The sequence below is a fragment of the Nyctereutes procyonoides genome, unplaced genomic scaffold, assembly GCF_905146905.1.
Source record: "Nyctereutes procyonoides isolate TBG_1078 unplaced genomic scaffold, NYPRO_anot_genome, whole genome shotgun sequence".
NCBI classification, from domain to species: domain Eukaryota; kingdom Metazoa; phylum Chordata; class Mammalia; order Carnivora; family Canidae; genus Nyctereutes; species Nyctereutes procyonoides.
In genome coordinates this window covers 16,193,902-16,215,470 of record NW_026575024.1, presented here as the reverse complement: position 1 = coordinate 16,215,470, position 21,569 = coordinate 16,193,902, and the positions used below count along the sequence as shown (strand labels likewise).

The window sequence follows — 21,569 nt, the reverse complement described above, 5'->3', positions numbered from 1 at the left end:
CCCGACTCTGGGCAACCTTCCCCGACCCGCAGGCTGCCGTGGGGGCTCAGGAATGAGCCTTCTTTTTTCTCCCCCCACCCCCACCGCGCGCCCATTCCCTCAGAGCCCTCTCTTCAAGCCACCCAAGGTGGTTCTGAAGCCGTCATGGCTCTCTCGCCCGCACCCCTCACTCCCATTCCACACACAGTCCACAGACCCTCCTTCCCTCGCTGGGCTTTGCTGGAACCTCTGCAGATTGAAGCAGCTCCCTCCTCGTTCCTATCCTCACCACCCCTGCGCGGTCCCTCCAAGCCCATCTCTCTGCCCTGGGATCCCTGGATCCTTCCAGGTCTGAACCCTCTTTACCTCCGTAATCCCGAGAGGAAAGCCACGGGCAGGGACTCTGGTCTCTTTGGCAGAAGAGGAAACTGAGGCACAGGAGAAGACACTGACAGACACAGAGCGAGTGGGTGGTGGCCCCGGGGAGAGAAATGGGAGGCCTGGTCGCCCCCTCACTCTGGGAGCTGCCTGTGGGGGGCGTGAGGGACAATCTTCACGGGTGGTGAACGAGTCGGGACACCTACTTTCCTGTTCACTTGCTGTGTGACCTCTGGCAGACCCCTCCTCTCTGGGCCTCTGTAGAGAGGGGATGTGGCCTCTGGGTGCCCCCGCGAGACTTTCTGTGACTTAACTGGGGCCTGGATGGTCTCCATGCCCTGGGGCTTCCGAGGGTCCTCAATCAAAATGCCAGAGGGCTTTTGAGAGGGCGTTGACAGTCCTGCGGTGTTTGGTGCTGGTGATACAAGTCTCCACTTCTCCACTGCGTCCTCTCTGGCCTTTTACTCCACGAGCATGGACACTTCGTGGAATCCCACCACAGCCTGAGGGAGGCAGGTACTACTTTCCCTGTTTTAGAGATGGTGAAACTGAGGGTCACAGGAGTGGCTGAGAAGGACTGCCATATGTTGCTCATGGAAGGTTCTGGAAGTCTGCTTTAGAAATTCAGGGTTTGCCCCAGGTCTTTGATCTGCCCCAGCAGAACTGAAGCCCTTAGGCCTCCTCTCAAGAGGTAGTATGGGAACTGTAAGAAAAAGACAGGGCTCCCAGCCTCTCTTGCCCCTTTAGCCAGTCCCTCAACCGCCCACAAGCAGACACCACAGCCCCGCCACAGCCCGCGAGCAGATGCAGGTTTATTATTGTACAGACTGCAGCACCCTGAACCCTCACCCCAAACACCAGCCCTAACCCTAGGCCCGGGAGCTCTGCTACCCAGAGGCTTATCCCCAGCACTGGGCCAGCCCCAAGTGTGGACAAGGCTCTCAGAGCCAAGGCCCGGGACCCACCGGCCCTGAGCAGTGGATTCCCTCAGAGTCCAGAAAAGCCCAGACACGGATGCAGAGCCACGGGCTGGCAGGGGACGGGAGAACGGCAGGCTCCTCTCTAAGAAACGCAGTCCGAGATGCCAACCTCGCCGTGAGGCCCCACGTGTGAGCTGGAGGACGGCTCCCAAGCACCGCGCGGGAAAGGCACGGCCAGTCTCATCAGAAGCAGACTCCAGCTTGCAGAGCTGCGCTGGGGAGGCTAGACCACACCGCCAAAGCCCCCAAGGTCCACATCCCACATCCCTGTGGCTCCGCTTGGATGCCATGGCCACAACCTTCCCTGGGTTTGGAAGGGCCAAGAAGCCCTTTCCCTCTGTCCCCCCGGGGCGCAGGGGCCCGGAGCCCTCGGCCTCCACCCCGCCCCGGCAAGCACAAGGGACCGGAGACCCAGTGTGGTACAAAACATCTGTAATGAGCTACATGCAAACACCATCTTCTGCCAAGCGAGCCGAGGGGCTTATTGTCCAACAGACTGCACCCACGGGGGCCTCCAGACTTGCTCTTCTCTCTCTGCGAAATGCTGGTTCACAAACAGCTTGTCTTGAGCACCTGCCTGAGAGTCTACCCCAGGGAAATCCGCCTGGGCTTCCACGCTCCTGCTCCCTCGGGCCACGGTGGGCCCCGGCGTGGGCAGCGGGCTAACTCTATGCTGGCAGCCCCAGGACTCCAGCAGGGTGGCCCTTTGGCACCCCGGGCACACCGGCAGCCCCAGACGCAATGGCAGCCTCAGGCTCCGGCGCACTCGATCACAGGGGCCATCCTGAATGCCACTTAGCCCTTCTTCCCGCTCCCACCCTGGCCACCTGGTCAGTGGCTTCTCAGCCACAGGTTCTAGTGCCTGAGTGTCCCCCCCTTCTCTTGGCCCAGAAGAGGGCTAACTGGACAAGGGGGCGGAGACCGGAGCACCGTGTCGGGGGTGTTCAAACTGAGCATGTCCATTTCCTCTATTGGCGTCCTGAACATCTGTCAGCAAGGGACAGCATGTGTGCTGCATGGAGCCCATGAAAGGCAGGGCCTCCACACTGAGGGTGGCTCCCTTGCTCACCGGCCATGGGGATCCGTCACTCCCTCGGCACCCAGACGATTAAAATAAAGCAGGGCAGGGGTGGAAGGAAAGGGGCTGGGAGTTAGTCTGATGATCCTGGTCTAGTGACTTCTCCCAAAACACACAAAAGCTCAGGGAAGGGGGACCCTAGCAGCAAGGCGAGGGAATAGATGAGGATGAGGGACAGGAGCGCTCAAGAGACCAGAGCGCTTCCTTCGAGGCTTCCCTGCCACAGGGCACAGAGCTCCCGGAGGACCCTCAGCACATTCTATTGCTCTGGGCACCACTGCCACCCAGGGCAGGTGCCACGGGAGGCCTCCTTAAACGGATGTGGTGTGGATGTGAGCTGGACCCCAGGGCTCCAGGTCTAGAGTTCAGTCCTCCTTGGCCACCTGGACTGGTAATGCTGGAAGATGGGTCCTCACATCCTCAGCAGGAACTCCTGGCTCTGCAAAGAGACCACAAGAGGCTGGGGTGAGAGAGGGAGGGAGGGAGGAAGCCCTTGAGCCAGGTTCCAGCCTCAGGCTTGATGTTCTCTGGGGCAAGAAGCCACTTCTCCCAGCCCCCAGGGCAGCCCTGCCCCCTACCCCTTGTAAGACAAGTCCCTGAGGCCAGTCCTGGCTTTGCTGGTCCCCTGCCCTCCACCTCCCCACTGACACCTGGCTTACCCCAGCCTTCCAGTCATTAAGCTGTCCCTGCAGCCATCATGCCCAGATGCCCCGACACAGGGGCCCTGCAGAGCTCAGTACTCACCCCCAGGGCACCACCTACCAGGCTAATATTGTCGCTATTTACTGGGTGATTGGACAGAGATTTCTTTTCTCCTGGGACCAAGGAGGGGCCTCCAGCCCACACTACAGCTAGGACTGAGGGAGGGGTCTTTGGCTGGGGGCAGGGCAAGAGGCAGAAACTCTGTCAGCATCACCAAGCACAGGATTTATGGTGTGAAGGCTGGTCCTAGCAGAGAAAAGACTTTGTCTTGTAGATTTTTCACCCTGAGACCCACAAGAGCCACTTTCCTCAGCGCAGACCAGTCCGCCTCTTTCACAGGACCTTACTGAGCCTTGGCGGGGGGAGGGACAACTAACACCGGGAGTTTCTGGAAGAGAGGACTGGGGGATGGGGAGGATAAAGTCAGAGGGATTACAGACTGAAGCAGGCAAGAGAGAAACGGAGAGCAGAGAGAAGAGGGTCTGCCCATCTCAGGCAGGCTCAGCTGAGACTGTGGGAGTCTGGGGAGAAGCTGCTGTGCCGCATGCGATGTCTGACTTTGGCATAAGGAGCTGTAAGTTAAGGGTTTACTCTATCTTTGCCCCGTCTCTTAGGGTGGGAGTGGGTCCCTGCTGTATCCCTGGATCCCAGCAGAGTAGCTGCTCAGTAAGTGGTGGTTGAATGAATGAGTGAGTGAGTGAAGCCCCCAGTGCTCACCTGACAGGAAGCAGGTGCCCTGCACATGTTGAGCTAACGAGCTATGTCTGTGTATGTGTGTGTGTGCGTGCGCGCGCGCGCGTGTTGGGGAACGTGTGATCTTTCAAATCACCAAACTGTTCCTGCCCCTGTTGGGGGATGGGCCTCAATTAGCCACAGGACTGATGCCCAGTAGGCAACATCCTTCCTCCATCACCCTGGTGCCCGGAGCTCTCTACAGGCTCCCACCCCCTGGGAGACACACCTGGTAGACAAGGGTCAGGTCAGGAGGTGAACGAAGAGGATGGCCAGGCCGATGTTAAGCAGGATCACCATGCAGATAAGGACGGTGTTGGGGACCTGGGAGCAGTGGAGAGAAGCCGCCTGAGTCCTTATGGCCTCGGAAATACCCGTACCCAAGACCCAGCAAGGCTAGACAGAGGAGCAGGAACTTCTGAAAGAACCCTCCTGAGAGCACCCCTTGCTTTGCTCCCTGCTGTGTCCAGCACCTGGACAGCAGGCCCTCGCGGCTGGAAGGATTCTGGGAAATGATTAACCAAACCATTTAGGGTTGAGAGGAGAACGGATGTGTCCCAAAGCACACAGTGGGCAGCAGTGGGCCTGGAAGCCAGAACGTGCCTTCCTTCCTGCTAACCCTCCTGGGACCATATTCACTGGTCTCACTGAATCTTGCCTTGCTCGTGATCCCTGGCTTCTAGCTCCCAGGCCCCTCTAATAAGCCCTCCTGGGTCCTTCCTCCACTACCAGGAAGCCCTCCCTGCTACACCTTGCAGCAGACGCCCTGCTCAGGTCGCCCCGGGCTCCCAGGTGCACTCCCCGCCCCTGAGCTGCTTAGGGCTCCCAGCCCTCCCTTCTCCGCAGCTGCCCCCTGCTCACCCGCCAGCAGGCACAAAGGGCTGCCCCCTGCCCCAAGGTGGGGCGACTCCGCAGTGTACTTTACGCCACCAAGTCCTCCGGCGTTAGGCTGCACTGGCCTCCGCCCACATCCCTGCCGGGGCCTCCCCGCCCGTCCCGCGCCATCGCTGACCCGCCCCCAAATCCTCCGCGCCGGAACCGCCCCCGGCCTCACCTCCTCCACCTCGGCCTCGGCCTCCGCGGAGGCCGCCTCCTTCCGAGCCCTCCTCTTGGCCCCCGCCTTGGTCAGCCCCCGGGCCTCAGTCTTGCGGGCCTTGGCCCTGGGCTCGGCTTTGGGCACGATGGGCTTGGGCTCCAGCTTGGCGGGGGGCTCGGGCGCGAGCTCGGGGGCGGCGGCCGGCGACGGCGGCGCGGAGTCGGGCCCCGCGGCCCGGGGCTCGGGCGCGGGCGCGGGCGCGGGCTCGGGCTCGTCCTCGAAGGGCGGCGGCGCGGGCGGGGCGGTGCGCACGGCGTAGCTGTGGTAGCCCCGGTACAGCGCGACCTCGGGCTCGGGCGGCGGCGCGGGCGGCGGCTGCAGCGCCTCGATGGCCATGCGCTCGGCGGCCGGCTCCCCGTTCCAGGCGCGCGGGCTCGCGGGGCGCTCCCTGGCCGCCCCCGGGCGGGGCCGCTTGGGCTGCGGGGGCGTCCCTGCCGGCGACGGGGGGCCGCCCTCGGGCGCGGGGGGCTCGTGCTCGTGCAGCTGCGGGCTCTCGCGGGCGGGCGGCGGGGCACCCGCGGGCCCTGGGCCCCGCTCCGGGGGCTCGAGCAGGCTCTCGGAGTTCTCCAGGATCTCCTGCAGCAGCCGGCGCTTCTGATACTCCGGTCCTGCGGGGGAGGGGGTGGATTCAGCGAGGCTGGCCCCGGACCCCGGACCCCGAACCCTGAACCCCGAACCCGAACCGGGTCCCACCGCCCCTGACCCTGCGACCCTGCGCAAGCCGTGTAACCTCGCCGCCCAGCCAGCACCTGCCTACGGTCCAGGGTGGGCCCAACACCGTGCCAAGCAATTTCCAAAGAGTAGCTCATTGCCGCCTTTTAACAACCCTGAGAGGTCCATGCTGTTACTGGCCTCATGTTTACAGATGAAGAAAGGGAGGCTCGGAGAGGTAACACCACTTGCCCAAAGTCACCCAGCTGACAAGGGGTAGAGCCAGCACCAGCAATCCAGTCCGACTGGCTCCAGTGTTTCTGCTTTTCACCGTGACACTGGTTTCTTTCCATTCCTTTATCTGAAAAATGGCCCAATCACGCCTATTTCATAAATGCTAATGGGGAAAAAAATGCATGAAAAATGCAAAACTCAGGGCCTGGCACATGGCGACAGCCGTAGCTATGAGCACCCAAGGTGGAGGCAATGCCAAGAGGTGTCGGTCTTCCTGGGACCAGCAAGGGGAGTGCTGTGCAGGGAGGCAATCTAGCCTCCCAGGTATGCATCTGCACTGCAAGGTCCCCCAACTGGTCCCCTGTGGTCTCCCTGCTACAGCCAGAATAACATTTCTTTTTTTTTTTTTTAATATTTTTTTTTGAATTTTTATTTATTTACGATAGGCACACAGTGAGAGAGAGAGAGAGGCAGAGACACAGGCAGAGGGAGAAGCAGGCTCCACGCACCGGGAGCCCGACGTGGGACTCGATCCTGGGTCTCCAGGATCGCGCCCTGGGCCAAAGGCAGGCGCCAAACCGCTGCGCCACCCAGGGATCCCCTAACATTTCTAAAATAAAGCCTAACCATGCCATTCACCACAAAACCCTTCAATGAGAACAGCAATCTCCCACCCGCTGGGCTCCCACACGCCAAATCTCTACAGACACAGGGGCTGCTGGGTTCTTCTTACTCCGAAGTGTCTTCCCACCAGCTCCTGCCTGGCTTACTATCTAGCCTCCCAGCCTGCCACTCTACTCCAACCTTCTGTGCCTTTGCACCCGCAGTCCCTTCCTCTGTTTGCCCGGCCCACACAGCACTACGTGGTGCCATGATTCTCAATGAACGTTCCCAAACCAGCAGCATCCAGCAGCATGGGCATTGCCTGGTCCTTGTTAGAAAAGCACATTCAGGGGTCCCTGTGTGGATCAGGTCATGATCTCAGGGTCCTGGGATTGAGCCCTGCGTTGGGCTCTGTGCTCAGTGCAGTGGCTGCCTGTCCCTCTCCCTCTGCTCACCCTCCACCCCACCCCGCTCCATCTCTCTCTCTCTAAAATAAATAAATAAAATCTTTAAAAAAAAGAAAGAAGAAAGAAGGAAAAGCACAGTTGTGGGCTCCACCCCAGACCTACTAAATCAGAAACTAAGGGTTGGCCCAGCATGCTGTGTCATGTTTGAGACCCACTGACCTGGTGAACGCTCATTCAGCCTTCAAGATTCAGCTCAAAGGGCCTCTCCTGAGGGCGGCCTTCTCTAGCATCTCCCTGCCTGACTGGGCTAAGGGCTCCCTGTGAGCTCCCAAAGCCCCTGGTCTAGTCATACAGAATTTATGCTGTGTGGAATTTAATCCTAACGGTGACATGAGAGCTCGATATGGACTGAGCCCTGTGCTCCCCACCTGACATGCATTTGATCCACTACCCTCCAAGAGTAAGTATTAGGGACGCCTGGGTGGCTCAGTGGTTGAGTGTCTGCCTTTGGCTCAGGGCGTGATCCTGGGATCCGGGATTGAGTCCTGCACTGGGATCCCTGCAGGGAGCCTGCTTCTCTCTCTGCCTGTGTCTCTGCCTTCTCTCTCTGTGTCTCTCATGAAAAATAAATCATTTTTTTTTAAAAAAAGTAAGTATTATTCTTACTTCTATTTTAAAGATCAGAAAATTGAGGTTTACAGAGGTTAAAGAACTTAACAAGGTCGCTGAGCTGGTCAGCAGCGGAGTCAGGAGGCAAATACATGCCTCACTCCCTGATATGCTGCCTTGATGATTCTCTGCTCCTCTAGATTCTGGATCCCGGAATCCCAGTTTTGTACCCCAGAGCCCAGCACAGTGCCTGACACATGGGCAACACTCAATGCCAAACTGAAAGGGATGAGCAAGAGCACGAAGGCTTTTTGCCTCCTCATCCACAGAGACTCCTCTCTTTACTAAGCTTCATCAGCTCAACTGTCAGCCCTGCCTGCAGGAGAAAGAGGAAGCAGCCTAGAGTGGGTCCAGTCCACAACTGGGAATCTCTGATTCCCCCATCTCAGCATGAGTCCCTAGTGTTACTCCATCCTATGCTTTCACCATACAACCCCCCACCCCCCATTTCTTGAACTCACGGACATTTGTGGACCCACTTGGCATCTCAGCTTCCCAAAAAAAAAAAAAAGAAAAATGGTCCAACCCTGGGGGACCTCCCCTCACCCTGTCCTGCCCGTCTCCACCCTGGCTGGCCCTACCTGGCTGGTAGAAGTCTGGAGCCAGCTCCCTGGCCAAAGTGCGAGCAATGTTGGACTCCTGGTTGGCAGCGAGGGCGGCCTGTTCTGCTGCCTCAGCTTTGGCCTTGGCGTGGCTCGTCCTAAGGAGACAACATAGTAGAGACTCAGGATCCCTCCAGAAAACCAGACCTCTGCCCACAAAAGATACATGAACAGAGCATTCATTCAATGTATATGTATTGAACCATGTGGCCCAGACTACTGTGCATCCCCTAGACCATTTCCTCTTCCTCTGGGCACACAGATGGGCTACATTTCCCCTGCAATCAGTGTGGTCAGGTGACTGAGTCCTGGCCAGTGCACTGTGGGAAGACATGATGTATGCTGTTTCCAGGCCTGGCCCATAAAAACCTCCTCTACAGTCCTCTACATTGTCTCCTTTCCCCCTGTTGCCGGGTGAAAGGAGGAAAGGCCAACACCCCGAATGGGGAATTTAACCTCTTTTGTGTCACAGGCCCCTTTGGCATCTGGTGACTCTTAGGAACCCTTTCACAGAATAATATTTTAAAATACATAAAAGACGGGCAGCCCCAGTGGCGCAGCGGTTTAGCGCCGCCTGCAGCCCAGGGCATGATCTGGAGACCCTGGATCGAGTCCCACGTCAGGCTCTCTGCATGGAGCCTGCTTCTCCCTCTGCCAGTGTCTCTGTCTCTCTCTCTCTGCAGCTCTATGAATAAATAAATAAAATCTTTAAAAAAAAACCATAAAATACGTAGGATTACAAAGGGATGCAATTATATTGACACACTGTTACCAAAATATTTAAAGGAACAAATCTGTAATATAATGCATGTCCTTCTTTATTAACACATCAAAATATCTAAGTGTACTTACTACAATTTTTAAAGTACAGATCAGTATAAAGGACATTTGAAAGATATCTGTGAAAGGGGCACTGGGTAGCTCAGTGGGGGGGACCATGTGGCTCTTGATCTTGGGAGTCTGAAGCCCACATGGGGTATGAAGATTACTTAAAAAAATAAAATCTTTATAAGAAAGATATCTGAAACAATAATAATATGATTTCCACTGGTGAGAAAGTCACAGATATTTCTACTACTACGATGGTTTATTGCCTACCTCCATCACTGAAGCAAATGCTACATTTCAGTAAGAGGTCAGTAAAAAAGATAGTTTTCCCATCTGTTGTAGACACTTGTGGTGCCCTGCCCAGATCCCTTCTCTGGGAAAATACACCCAGCCCTAGCTCCTGTACTGGCTGCTAATGGCTCACTGCTGTCCCAGGGAACTGCACCCAAGAGAAGCCACGTTGGGTGGCAGCTCACAACTAATGACCTATGACACCCACCAGTCCCCTTCCTGCTCCAGGAGGAACCAACTCTGTGGTACAAGCCAGGCTCCAGAACCCCCACCATGGGGTCAGACTGAAGCAGGACTGCAGGTGAGAGCACACCCTTCCTTGGTCACTTCTCAACCCTACTCTGCTTCTGTCACTACCCCTCTGTCCTGAGAGTGTCCCCTCATAAAAATAATCTGCTCAAGAATCCCCACCTCAGGCTCAGCTTCTAGGCAGTCTAACTAAGACAGCATCCAAGTTCATGGACTCCCTGAATTCCATCCACAAAACCCGCTGTGGGCCCCACGTTAAGAAACATAGTGGAAGGAACCCAGGTCTAGAAAGGATTCTTGCACAGTGCAAAGTTTCCTTGCCACAGTCCCACACTGGAACACAGCACATTTAGGTATTAAACATTCAATATGGAACATTAAAGCAGGCCTTACATGTTTGCTGTGTTAACCACCTGAGATTTCAGGGATGTTTGTTTGTTTCAGCTGTTAGTCTAGCCAGGAGCACTTACTGAAATAATAATAGCTTCGTTATGAATGGGCCAGGTACCATTCTAAAGGAATTATGAAGATTATCTTGTGTAATCATCATCATACCTTAGGGAAGCCGGTGCCGTTGTTATTTTCCAGATTTTACAGAAAAGAAAGTGGAAGTACAGACAAGTGAAATAATTTGTCCTGGGCCTCAGGGTCATGAAGTGCAGGAGTTAGGATTTTGAACCCAGGCAAGATGACTCCAGTGATTATGTGCTTGAACACTACTCTGGAACATGTGCCACGCTTGGCCAGGAGCCAAGGGCAGAGACTCCCGTGGGGAAGACAAACCCTGTCCCTGTCCTCACTGTCAAGTGAGGGAGGAAGGTGGTAAACAAACAACAAAACATCTCTAATAAAATGTGATTAAGTGAAAAATCCTCAACTGCAACTGTGAGAAGTGCTATGAAGGAAGAGTATAGAAGGCAGTGAACATGGATAGGAAGATGGTACAGATTGGTGGCAGGGGTGGAGTCAGGGAAGGTTTCTTTGAGAATGGGACATTTAAGTTGAGATAAAGTTAGATGAAACAAAAGTTAGAGCCATAATAACAGGACAGGTGGGGACAGCAAGGCAGGTAGAGGACAGAGCAGGTACAAAGGCCCTGAGAGAGACAGCAAGAGCTCAGTGCCTTTGGGCAACTGAAAGGTCAACTCAGTGTCCACACTGCTGATGAGTTTGGGGAGTTGATGTGTGTTTGTCTTTGTATCTCAGTCTCCAGTGTCTACAGAATTGGGCCTGGAATAAGGGATACAGCTTTTATGAAGCTCCTTCCATATGAAAGGCCCTTTACCTACGCTATCCCCCTCAATCCTCAAAACTGCCTGAGGTGGTTCTTACTGTTCGTACTTCACACATGGGGAAACTGAGGCTCAGAGAGGTTATCTTCTCAAGAAAGTACACTGATGGTTAACCCAAAGCATTTACTACATGCCACGGGGTTTACAGAAATGAACTCATCTGATCCCCAATCACGCTGGGTGGCAGATGGTACTACCACCATTCCTCTTTACAGAGGAGAAATGCAGGGCACGAGGTTTTAAGGAACTAATGCAAGTGGCAGAGGAAGACTTCAAACCAAGGCCTTCTGGGCTCTAGAGTCTGTGCCTTTGACCACAGGCTATACAGTCGATAATGAGTGGTGGCGGTCAGACCTAGAACTGACTTCCAAGCCCTGCCCTCTGCTATGCCACACTGCCACAGTAATGGTTACTAAAGGAAAGAATACACAAAGGTGGGGTGCCTGGCTGGCTTAGTGGCTCTTGATCTCTTGATCTCGGGGTCATGAATTTGAGGCCCACATTGGATATAGAGTTTACTTAAAAAAAAAAAAAAGAGTACATAAATGAGCTCATGCACATGCACAGGTCTGAGCAAAGGGGCACCACAAGGAATAGCCCAGAGCACAACTTTCGATTCCAATTTTGGCTCTGCCAAGGCTGGCACTAAGGTGAGACAAGTGAGGCATTTACCGCAGGCTCAAAATTTAGGAAGATGTGAAAAACTCAGGAAGCAAGATAAAACGATACTTTAAAGCAATATTTTTAAAAGTCAGAAATAATGCCAAAAATCCTTAATGAACAAGTTATGATCAAAATTTAAATAAAAACTAGATCAGACCCTATACTTCTGCATGACCTTGCTCATGTCACCCGAGTCCCAACCCCATTGAGACTCCAGGACTGTGAGTGAGTAGCTCTGCCTCTCTGTGCCCCAGTTTCTTCATCTGTATGATGGAGATCGTAATTCTCCCCTCTTGGAATTGCTATGAAAACTAACGATTTAAGAGGCAGCATATGAAAAGTGTTTAGGTCAGGATGGGTCTGAGCGGAGAGGGTGGTGATTGGTGGTGGTGATGGTGGTGGAGGTGGTGATGGAGGTGGAGGCAGTGGTGACTCATGAGGTAGTGGTGGTGGTGGTGGTGTAATGGTGGGAAAGGTGGTGGTGACAGTGGTGGTGATGGAGGAGGTGAGGTGGTGGTGGTGGTGGTGGTGGTGACGGAAGTGATGGTGGTAGAAGCAGTGGTGGAGTCAGTGATGGTGGTAGTGACAGTGGCGACAGTGGTGGAGGAGATGGTGGTGGTGGAGAAGGTGGTATTGGAGGTAGAGGTGATGATGGAGGATGTAGTGGTGGAGGACACGATGGAGGTGGAGGTGATGGTGGTGGTGGTGGAGGAAGTGGAAGTGATGGTGATGGCGGGGGGTGGGAGGTGGAGGTGGTGGTGGTAGTGGTGAAGGAGGTAGTGTTGGAGGTAGAGGTGATAATGGAGGAGGTAGTGGTGGAAGACACAATGGAGGTGGAGTGATGGTGGTGGTGAAGGAGGTGGAGGTGATGGTGGTAGAGAAAGCAGTGGTGGTAGAGGTGGTGATGAAGGAAGAGGAGGAGGAGGAAAAAATAAGGTTTATGACAACAGAACTGAATGTGGTACGTGCATATCCCCAGGTTCATATTTGCCTGTACACAGATGCATGTGATTCAAAGTCCTACACTTTCCAGAAACACTTCCCTGGAAATCTGAAACCCCAGGTGGGGGGGGGGGGGGGGGGAAGGGCTGGGCAAACCTTCAAACAGAGAAAATGTCCTTTTTTGGTAACACAAGCTGGATGGTGCTTGCTTGCTTCCTGGTGCCCAGGGAAGCTGTGTTGCAGGACTCTTCCTAAGGCCAGCATGACGGCTTGCGCACAGAGCCCCAGAAGCACTGGGGGATCAACCGTGGACCCCACCCAGAACAGCCAGAACAGGGGTGGAGAAAGGGGCAATGAGGGCTGCCGTGTTCAAAGGAAGCACACCCCCCCTTCCCTGTGTCTGTCAGTCTGGCTGACTGAACCCCTTATCAGCCCTCCCCCACATCTCTGGTCTCAGGAATGGCTCCCAGCCTTCGAGCCAGGCACGCCAGTGTTCTCCCGCTCCCTCCTCCTCATCTCCTTGCCGCAGCCCAGCCGCAGCCAAGGCCATGACTCACCAGGTCCCCTCTCCTACTCCTGCTAGGGCTCCAGCATCTGCAGCCTCTCCCTCCTTCCGTCACTGCTCCTCAAAGCCCCCCGACGTGCTCCCTACAACTGATTGCAGTGGCACCGTGGGCTGGCTTAATCCAGTTGTCCAGCGGCCTCAACTCTTGCTTAAAATCTTTGCAAGGCTTCCCACGCTCAAAATAAAGCCCAGGGCACTTAACGCAACGTCGGGGCAGGCGCCCCGGACCCTCGCCAGGCAGTTCTGACGGGTCTATCACCAGCTGCCTTCGCAGCGCAGCCCGAGGCCGGTCAGAGGGTGAGGGCGGAGGGCCTGCTGCTGCCCAGAGGCCCTTGTAGGCCAGGGCCACTCACAGTGTGGCCCCATCACCCTCCCGGGCCCTTCATCACCTGGGAGCTTGTCCGAAATGCAGGTTCTCAGGCTCCACCCCAGACCTGAGCGGCAGGGGGAGGAGCCCAGGAATCTGTGTTATCAGCCCTCCGGAGGCTTCCTGCTCACTGAAGTTTGAGAAGGTGTCCTGGCAGAGGAAACCAGCTGGGCAGCTCCCAGCCTGTCCAACTCCCAGAGGGGCTTCGAGGGTTTCTCCTCAAACACCAGGATCCCTCTCTGAGTCCAGGTCCTGCTAGGGAAACGCTGGACCCACTTCTCCTGTGCCTGGGCTGAGGCCACAGGGGGAGGGTCTCTGAGTGTGGCTCTGACCCACAGGGGGAAAGGAACCAGCAGAAACTGGGGCAGGGGGAAGGGCAAGGATCAGTCAGTCTTCTTGATTTCATTCGGATTATCGTTGTCAGCAGGGTTAAAAATAAGGCTGGTGGTTCTGGGATAGGGGCAGGGCGATAACCCAACAGAACCACTTCTGAGAGCATTCCCTTCCCCCAGCCCTTTCCCCCACCCCTAGGTCCGGGCTGCAGCTCCCCCAGGCATGGATGGTTTCAGGGGCTAAGGGAGATACCTGCTGGACTCACCCCTGACTCCAAGCCTTTACTCAGGCTGTTCCCCCACCTAGAACACTCCTCACCTCCGTCCACCCTCCAGTCTTAAAGGGCCAGCTCAAGACTCACTTCTACATATTGATTCACTCATTTAATACAACTTTCTGGAGTGCCTACTGTGTGCAAGACACTGTTCTGAGTACTGCGGACACAACAGCAAAGCAAACATCCAAAACCCCTTGCAAAGCTCATATTCTAGTGCAGGGGGTTGGCAAACTGTGTCAGGAGGCCAAATCTAGCCCAAATCTAGCCCACTGCTTGCTGCTCTACTGCCTGGAGGCTGAGACTGGTTTATATACTTTTGAATGGTTGAATGAAAAAAAAAAAACCAAGAGTAATATTTTCTGACACGTGAAAATTTCATGAAATTCAGGTTTCAGTGTCCATATAAATAAAGTTTTACTCAAATCCAGCCACACCCATTTGTTGACACATTGCCTAGAGTTAAGTAGTTGCCACATAGACTGTGACCTGCAAGGCCAAAAATATTTACTATTTGGTCTTTTACAGAAAATGATTGCTGATCCTTGTTTTTTTGTTTCTTTCTTTTTTTTTTTTTCTGATCCCTGTTTTAATGCATTCACTCAAGAACTGTCTCTTCTACTACTACTATTAACAATACTGAGCAGCCCTGGTGGCTCAGCGGTTTAGCTCCTGCCTTCAGCCCAGGGCATGATCCTGGAGACCCCGGATTGAGTCTCACGTCGGGCTCCCTGCATGGAGCCTGCTTCTCCCTCTGCCTGTGTCTCTGCCTCTCTCTGTCTCTCATGAATAAATAAATAAATAAAATTAAAAAAAAAAAAAAACAATATTAACCTGTTCCTTGTTGTTTGTGCCCTGCTCTGTACTGTGGTCGCAAATGACCACAGAGAGAGGGAGTTCCTTTTTCAAGGTCACAGCTAGCAAAGTGCTCTTATCCATTACACCAAGCTGTCACCCTCTTCCCACCGACTCTGGGCCAAGTCCTCCATGTGCTGGGACCAGGGATGGGGATGAATAGGACCCAGAAGCCACGTGAAGAACTCACAGCCTAATGTCGCCCTGCCAAGACAACCACACCACATCCCTGAAAACCAATGAATGAACAGGGGCATAGAGCAAAGCCTCTAAACTGCTTGGTAGAGTGGCTAAGAGGGGGAAACTCCAGCGAGGTTGCTTGGGTATAAGGTCCGAACTCTGCCCCTTACACCTTTTGGCAAGTCTGAGCTCCCTGAATCCCAGTCTCCTCCTCTGTAAAATGAGGATAATAACAGCACCTAGTGGATAAATGATGTAATGAACAGTCATCTGGCTCTTAGAGCAGTGGCCAGGCCATAGGAAGAGCATATAGTGCTTGTTAATAAAATAAAAAAGCATAATTTGGGGGGGGGGGACTAAAAATCCTGAATGTACTACATGCCACTGATTTGTTAAATAAAAATTAGACCAATGTTTTCATTTTTAAAATGAAAAAACAATCCTCAGAACAAGGAACCCATGGTATGTTTGGAGGACAGAAGTGGGTAATGAGAGGCCCCAGCTCAAACCTCTGCCTGCCTGTCTGGAGGCTGCAGAGGCAGTTGACAGGGATAATGCTGCCAAATGTCTTCCTGCAGTGAGGGATGCTTCAGATGCCACTGCCCTGTCCTCTCCCAAAATAGCCCCTCGCCCACAGCTCTGGCTGGCCATGGCCATTTCCTCCAGAACAATCATGGTCAGAGTAATCACGAAAAGGAACTACAGCTGGGGTGTTCAGACACACGCTCACAGAGCTCCCTGGAAGAAAGTCCTTTCCCTCCCCCAAGGATAAGCCAAGAGCACAGTCAGGGAGTCCTGACTGATGGGGGAACATCTTTCCACCCCACCCCACCCCCAGACTTCATTTGGCAAATGGGGCTAAACCCCTGCTGGGAAGCCCCTCCCTAGAGCGGTTAAGGGCAGACACTCAAGTCCAAATCAAGAGCCCCACGACACTTGAGGTATCTGAGCTTTGCTCACTGGTCTCAGTCTCGTCAACTGTAAAATAGGGATAATAATACTTCATTAAGTCCCGAGAGTGTGAAATGAGCACTTAACAAATATTAGCTTTCGTTTTCATGTTTTTTGTTACTATTGTAACAATGCTGACCAGCAATTCCTTTCAGAATCCTATGGACTGGGTGACTGGGTGATGGGCACTGAGGGGGGCACTTGATGGGATAAGCACTGGGTGATATATGTTGGCAAATTGAACTCCAATTAAAAAAGAAAAAAAGAATCCTATGGACTGCCCACAATTGGGACATAAACATGCATTCTTGTAGAAGGATATGTCATCTGAAGCCTGTTTTAAGGTTCATCCATTTGCAGGTGGATCCATCCTTCATTCCTTCCTGCTGCCAGACATACTCCATAAACCAGACTGAGCTCACCTGCTTCTCAGTCGGTGGACATTTGAGCTGTTTCCACTTTTTAGTTGCTATGGACATTTGTGTACAAGTTTTTATGTGGTTCTATGTTTTCATTTCTCTTGGATGCACACCTGGGCATAGAATTTCTTGGTCATATGGTAACTCCATGTTCCAGGCAAGGAGCTGCCAGGCTGGTTCCAAAGTGGCTGCACCATTTTAGATTGTCCCTGTAACATAGGAAGGCTCCTGTTTCTCCACATCCTCACTAACACTTGTCATTAGATCCATCTTTTAAATTTTATTCATACTGGTGGTTTGCGAGGTGCCATCTCAACATGGTCTTGATTTGCATTTCCTGGATGGCTAATGATGTGGAGCACCTATTCATGGGCTTCATGGCCATTAGTATATCTTTTGAAGGGAAATGTCTATTTGGATCCTTTGCCTTTTTGTAATTGGGTTTTTGTCTTTTTAGTGTTGAGTTGTAAAAGTTCTTTATATAGTCTAGATAGAAGTCCCTTATCAGATAGTGCCAATCCCATGTTGCAAATATTTTTCTCTCCTGTAGGTTGTCTTTTCACTTTCTTGATAGTGTCCTTTGAAGCATAAGCGTCTTTAAGTTTAAGAAGTCCAGTGTACCTGGTGTTTTTCTTTCATTGCTTATGTTTTTGGTATCAGGTCCAAGAAGGCTTTGCCTAACCTGTGGTCGCAAAGTATTTTCCTCTAAGAGTTTTCTAGTTTGAGTACTTACGTGTAAATCCATAAGCACTGCTTCTAATAAGTTAAAAATGAGAAATAACCTAAGGGTTATGCTGTCCTGTGAGGTAGGCACTACCATCATTGTACAAATGAGAAAACTGAGTCACAAAGAGCTTACATGGTGTGTCCATTATTATTATAATGAATGCTGGGCAAGACATGGAAGGCAGTAGAATCTGGTAAGAGAGATGAGACTAGATGAAAGGTCCTGAGAGCAGAACAAACAGAAGGCTACACAGCAGGAGTAAGCCCATCTGGTGTGTTACACGTCCATAATTTGTCTTCTATTATTTTATATTATATATTATAAAATATAGAGTATAAAATGGCATGGCTTCATTGTAGAAAAGTTTTGAAATTAAACAGGTTTCCTTTTTTAAAAAGAAAAAAATTGCTACTCACAGTTTGGTATTTTGAGGTGGTTAGGAGCACAGCTGTATGACTGTGGATGACTTAATAAGCCACAATAAGCAAGTTCTCTGTGCTTTGATTTTTCTATCTGTCAAATGGGGACATGAATAGCCCCAACCTCACTGGGTTGTTGGGATTATAGCGTGAATTAATGTAGTAAAGCATTTTGAACAGGGCACGGCAGATAGTAGGCTCTATGGAAGAGTCTGAAAAATTTCAATAAAGGGGTTTTGTTCTAGTTGAAGTAGGGGGCTGTGCCACCTCCTCAGGCCCTAGAGAACCTCCCCACCTTGGAAACCCAGCCTGAAATCCCCAGGCCATGGAGGTGACCTTTCCAAATCACATTCTCTAGGGACCCTTCTTCCCTTCTCAAAGAAGAGCCCCCAGCCCTGCTGGGAAGTCTCCTCCACGTGTGAGCAAGTGTGCGACCCCCGCCCCCAGCCTAGAAGTCAGAGGCAAAGTAATAAAAGGTGCTGTTTACTGAGGGCTAATTATGTGCCAGACACTTGACCTATGTGGTCAGCTGAATAATGGCCCCAAAGATATCCCCGTCCTAATCCCTGGAACCTGTGAATGTGACCTTATATGGCAAAAGGAGCTTTGCAGATATGATTAAGGATCTTGAGATGTGCGGATTATCCTGGATAATCCAGGGAGGCCCTAAATGTGATCACGCATGTCCTTATAAGAGGAGGCAGAGGGAGACGGGATGGCAGGAGAGAAAGTGAGGTGATGACAAAAGCAGAGACTGGCCACATGTGATGTGAAAACAGAGGAGGGGCTGCAAGCTGAGGGGTGGGGGGCGGCCACGAAAGGCTGAAAAGTCAAGGAATGGGATTCGCCCCTGGAGCCTCCAGAAGGAACCAGCCCTGCTGACCCTGGCTGCAGTGTGGAGGCTGATTTCAGACTTCCCACCTCCAGAAGCATAAAAGAATAAATCCGTGTTGTCTTAAGGCCCCACGTTTGTGGAAGTTTGTTATGGCAGCAACTGGAAACTAAAACAACTTGTGTGATCTCATGTCATCCTCAAGACAACTCACTTTACAGGGGAAGAAACACAGGCTCAGAAAATCATTCGCAGGAGGCTCAGAGCCTGTGAATGCCAGAGCCAGCTGGAACGGGCATCCAAGGCCTTCCAGCAGCAAAGCCTTTGTGCCCTATGCACCCCCTGTGCCGCCTCAGCTTAAGCCCAGTCTCCAGAAGGCTCCAGCGGCCATCAGCCAGCCTTTTCCCACAGGGCAGGGTGAACCCTGCCCTCTGAGAAGACCTAGGGCTAATTGTTACCAGCAGTGATAATCTTACTCCCCCAAAAAAGGGCTAGTCCATGAGGTCTGGGAGCTGCCTGGCTGACTGTATAGGACTAAGGTCTGGCTGCACTTGGGTGACCAGTGAAATGACAGGGCAGGGACCTCAGGCCTTGCACCCCTTCCCCACACAGTACTGGGTCCTGCAGTCCAACCAGGAACCCAGTTGCCAGCAGGGAGGCCTCTTCTGCTTGAGTTGGCTGAGATCCTCAGAGCAGCATAGAGAAACTTCCATTTTAAAAAGTTTATACCAGGTTTGAAAGTCACATTTTAGAACCTACAAAAACAATCATATTAAAGCAATAGCACTGTGAATCCACTGAGCTTCCATGTGCACAACCCATTTTCAACAGGGCTCTGAATACAACAACAATTCAGTGTTGAGGTACAGTGCTCAAGAGCACGCAACCTAAAGCCACACGACCTGCATTTGAATCCCTGAGTCATCCACTAGGCTGTGTGGCCCTGAGAAAAGTGCTTCACTTCTCTGCGCAGCCATCTGCTCTCCTGAAGACAAGGGTTGGGATGCCTGGGTGGCTCAGCAATTGAGCATCTGCCTTTGGCTCAGGGCGTGATCCCGGGTCCGGGGATCAAGTCCCACATCAGGCTCCCTGAGTGGAGCCTGCTTCCCTCTCTGCCTATGTCTGTGTGCGTGTCTCTCTCTCATGAATAAATAATTTTTTTTAAAAAGGAGGGTGGGAGGCAGATTTCTTGGGCAGCTCCTGGTAACCACGTCCTTATGTAATCCCCTCCCCTCGTGTGTGGGCTAGACTTAGACTTATTTATTTCTAAATAAAAGAACATGGGAAAGGTGATGGCATATTATTTTCAGAAGACAGTGCCTTCTCTCTTGCTGGCAGTTTTTCTTGCTGGCTTTGATGGGGAGGTCCACATGACAAGCAACGAAGGCCAGCCTCGGGCCAACAGCAGTAAGAAACTGAGACTCTCAGTTCAAAGGCCTGCAAAAATATGTCTATCTGCATTATTGTGATTTATAAGAAATACACCTGACCCTTGAGCAAGGCAGAAGTTAGGTGCACCAACCCCCCCCCCACACACACACACAAAGGTCCAAGTATAACTCTGACTCCCTACAAACTTAACTACAAATAGCCTGTGTTGACTGGAAGTCTTACTGATAACATAAACATTATCAGCCTTACTGATAACATAACATTAATACTTATTTTGTGTGTTACATGCACCATGCACTGTATTCTTATAATACAGTAAGCTACAGAAAAGAAAAGGTTATTAAAATCATAAGGAAGAGAAAATATATTTACTGTACTGTAACTACTGAAAAAAAATCTGTGTATTTAAGTGGACCCATGCAGTTCAAACACATGTTAGTCAAGGGTCAAGTGTATATATTTAATCATTCAGATGACCAGAATATAGTTCTCATATACTTAGTCTTCATTCCCGGGTTCCTGTCTCAATTTCCAAAACTCTTGGAATTTCCTGAGTGATAAGAGCAATGGGAGCATCTTTTGTCATCTTTGGTCTCGTCTCCAGTTCCTGTAACCACTTCAGAGCCATAAAAACAAAATGGGTGTCTCGATATTCCTAACAAACCCCTTCCACCACACCTGAGTCTATGATAATGAGGTGACTTTCAGAAAGCACCCAAGGATGGGGGCTGGTTGCCAGGAGAACCAACCAAGAGTGGAAGGTTGGAACTTCCAGTCCCAGCCTGTGATTTGGGGGGGGGGGGGGGGAGTAGAGGGGCTGGAGGTTGAATCAATCACCAACGGTCAATAATTTAATCAATCATGACAATGCAATGAAACCTCCATAAAAACCCAAAAGGAGGGACACCTGGGTGGCTCAGTGGTTGAGCATCTGCCTTTGGCCCAGGGCGTGATCCCAGGGTCCTGGGATGGAGTCCCACGTTAGGCTCCTCGCAGGGAGCCTGCTTCTCCCTCTGCCTATGTCTCTGCATAAATAAATAAAACCTTTTAAAATAAAAAAATTAAAAACCCAAAAGGATGGTGTTGGAGAGCTTCCAGGTTGGTGAATACGTGAGGGTACAGGAAAAGCCTCACACTTCGAGAGGCTCAGAAGCTGTGTGCCCTTCACCAGATCATGCCCTACACAGCCGCCTGGCTCTTCCACCTGGCTGCTTCTGAGTTATATACTTTTATAATAAACCCATAATCTAGTAGTAAGTAAATTGTTTCTCTGATTTCTGTGAGCTACATTAGCAAATTAATTGAACTCAAAGTGGGTTGTTGGAACCACCTCTCTACAGCTGGTCAGTCAGGAGCCCAGGTGACACACTGGACTTGCAGATGGCATGGGGGTGGGACAATCTTGTAGGACTGAACCCCTAACTTGTGGGATCCCATGCTATCTCCAGGTAGATAATGTCAGAATTGAGTTGAATTCTCAGAACCCCCTGCTGGTATTGGTGAATTACTTGGGTCCTTGGGGGAGAACCACAACCCCTCTCCCCTGCCACATGTTGAAATTGGGTGAGGAGACCCCTTACTATCTCCTAGGGTTGCTATGATAATTAAAGGAGTTAATATACAGAGCAGTGGCTCACACAGAGTGAGCACTACAGGAGTGCTAGCTACCACTACCACAGATTTTTCACTTAAATAATTTTGTGTTTCTGTATGTCCGTATTTATCATTTCAAATTGCTCAGCTTTTTCCTTTAGAAATTTGGCATCTACCTTTTTTTTCTACGCCAGTGATTCCTCTTCTGGGAATCTGGCCAACAGATATGCTCAAAATGACATGTGTTCAAAGGCATTTATGGCAACGTGGTTTGTAAAAGCAAAAA

At 51.9% G+C, this 21,569-nt stretch overlaps 1 protein-coding gene across 1 annotated transcript in view; it reads right to left on the bottom strand.

The window, feature by feature from the left end:
• Positions 1–1,149: 1,149 nt before the first annotated feature.
• Positions 1,150–21,569, bottom strand: part of JPH2 (junctophilin 2) — a 65,315-nt gene continuing 44,895 nt past the window's right edge. Inside the window, exons 3-6 of the mRNA XM_055307597.1 lie at positions 8,091–8,209; positions 4,904–5,553; positions 4,079–4,173; positions 1,150–2,854 (exon numbers count right to left, since the gene is read on the bottom strand). Of these exons, the coding sequence (XP_055163572.1) occupies positions 4,093–4,173; positions 4,904–5,553; positions 8,091–8,209 (850 nt within the window). The 3' untranslated portion in view covers positions 1,150–2,854; positions 4,079–4,092. The remainder of the gene's footprint in view (positions 2,855–4,078; positions 4,174–4,903; positions 5,554–8,090; positions 8,210–21,569) is intronic.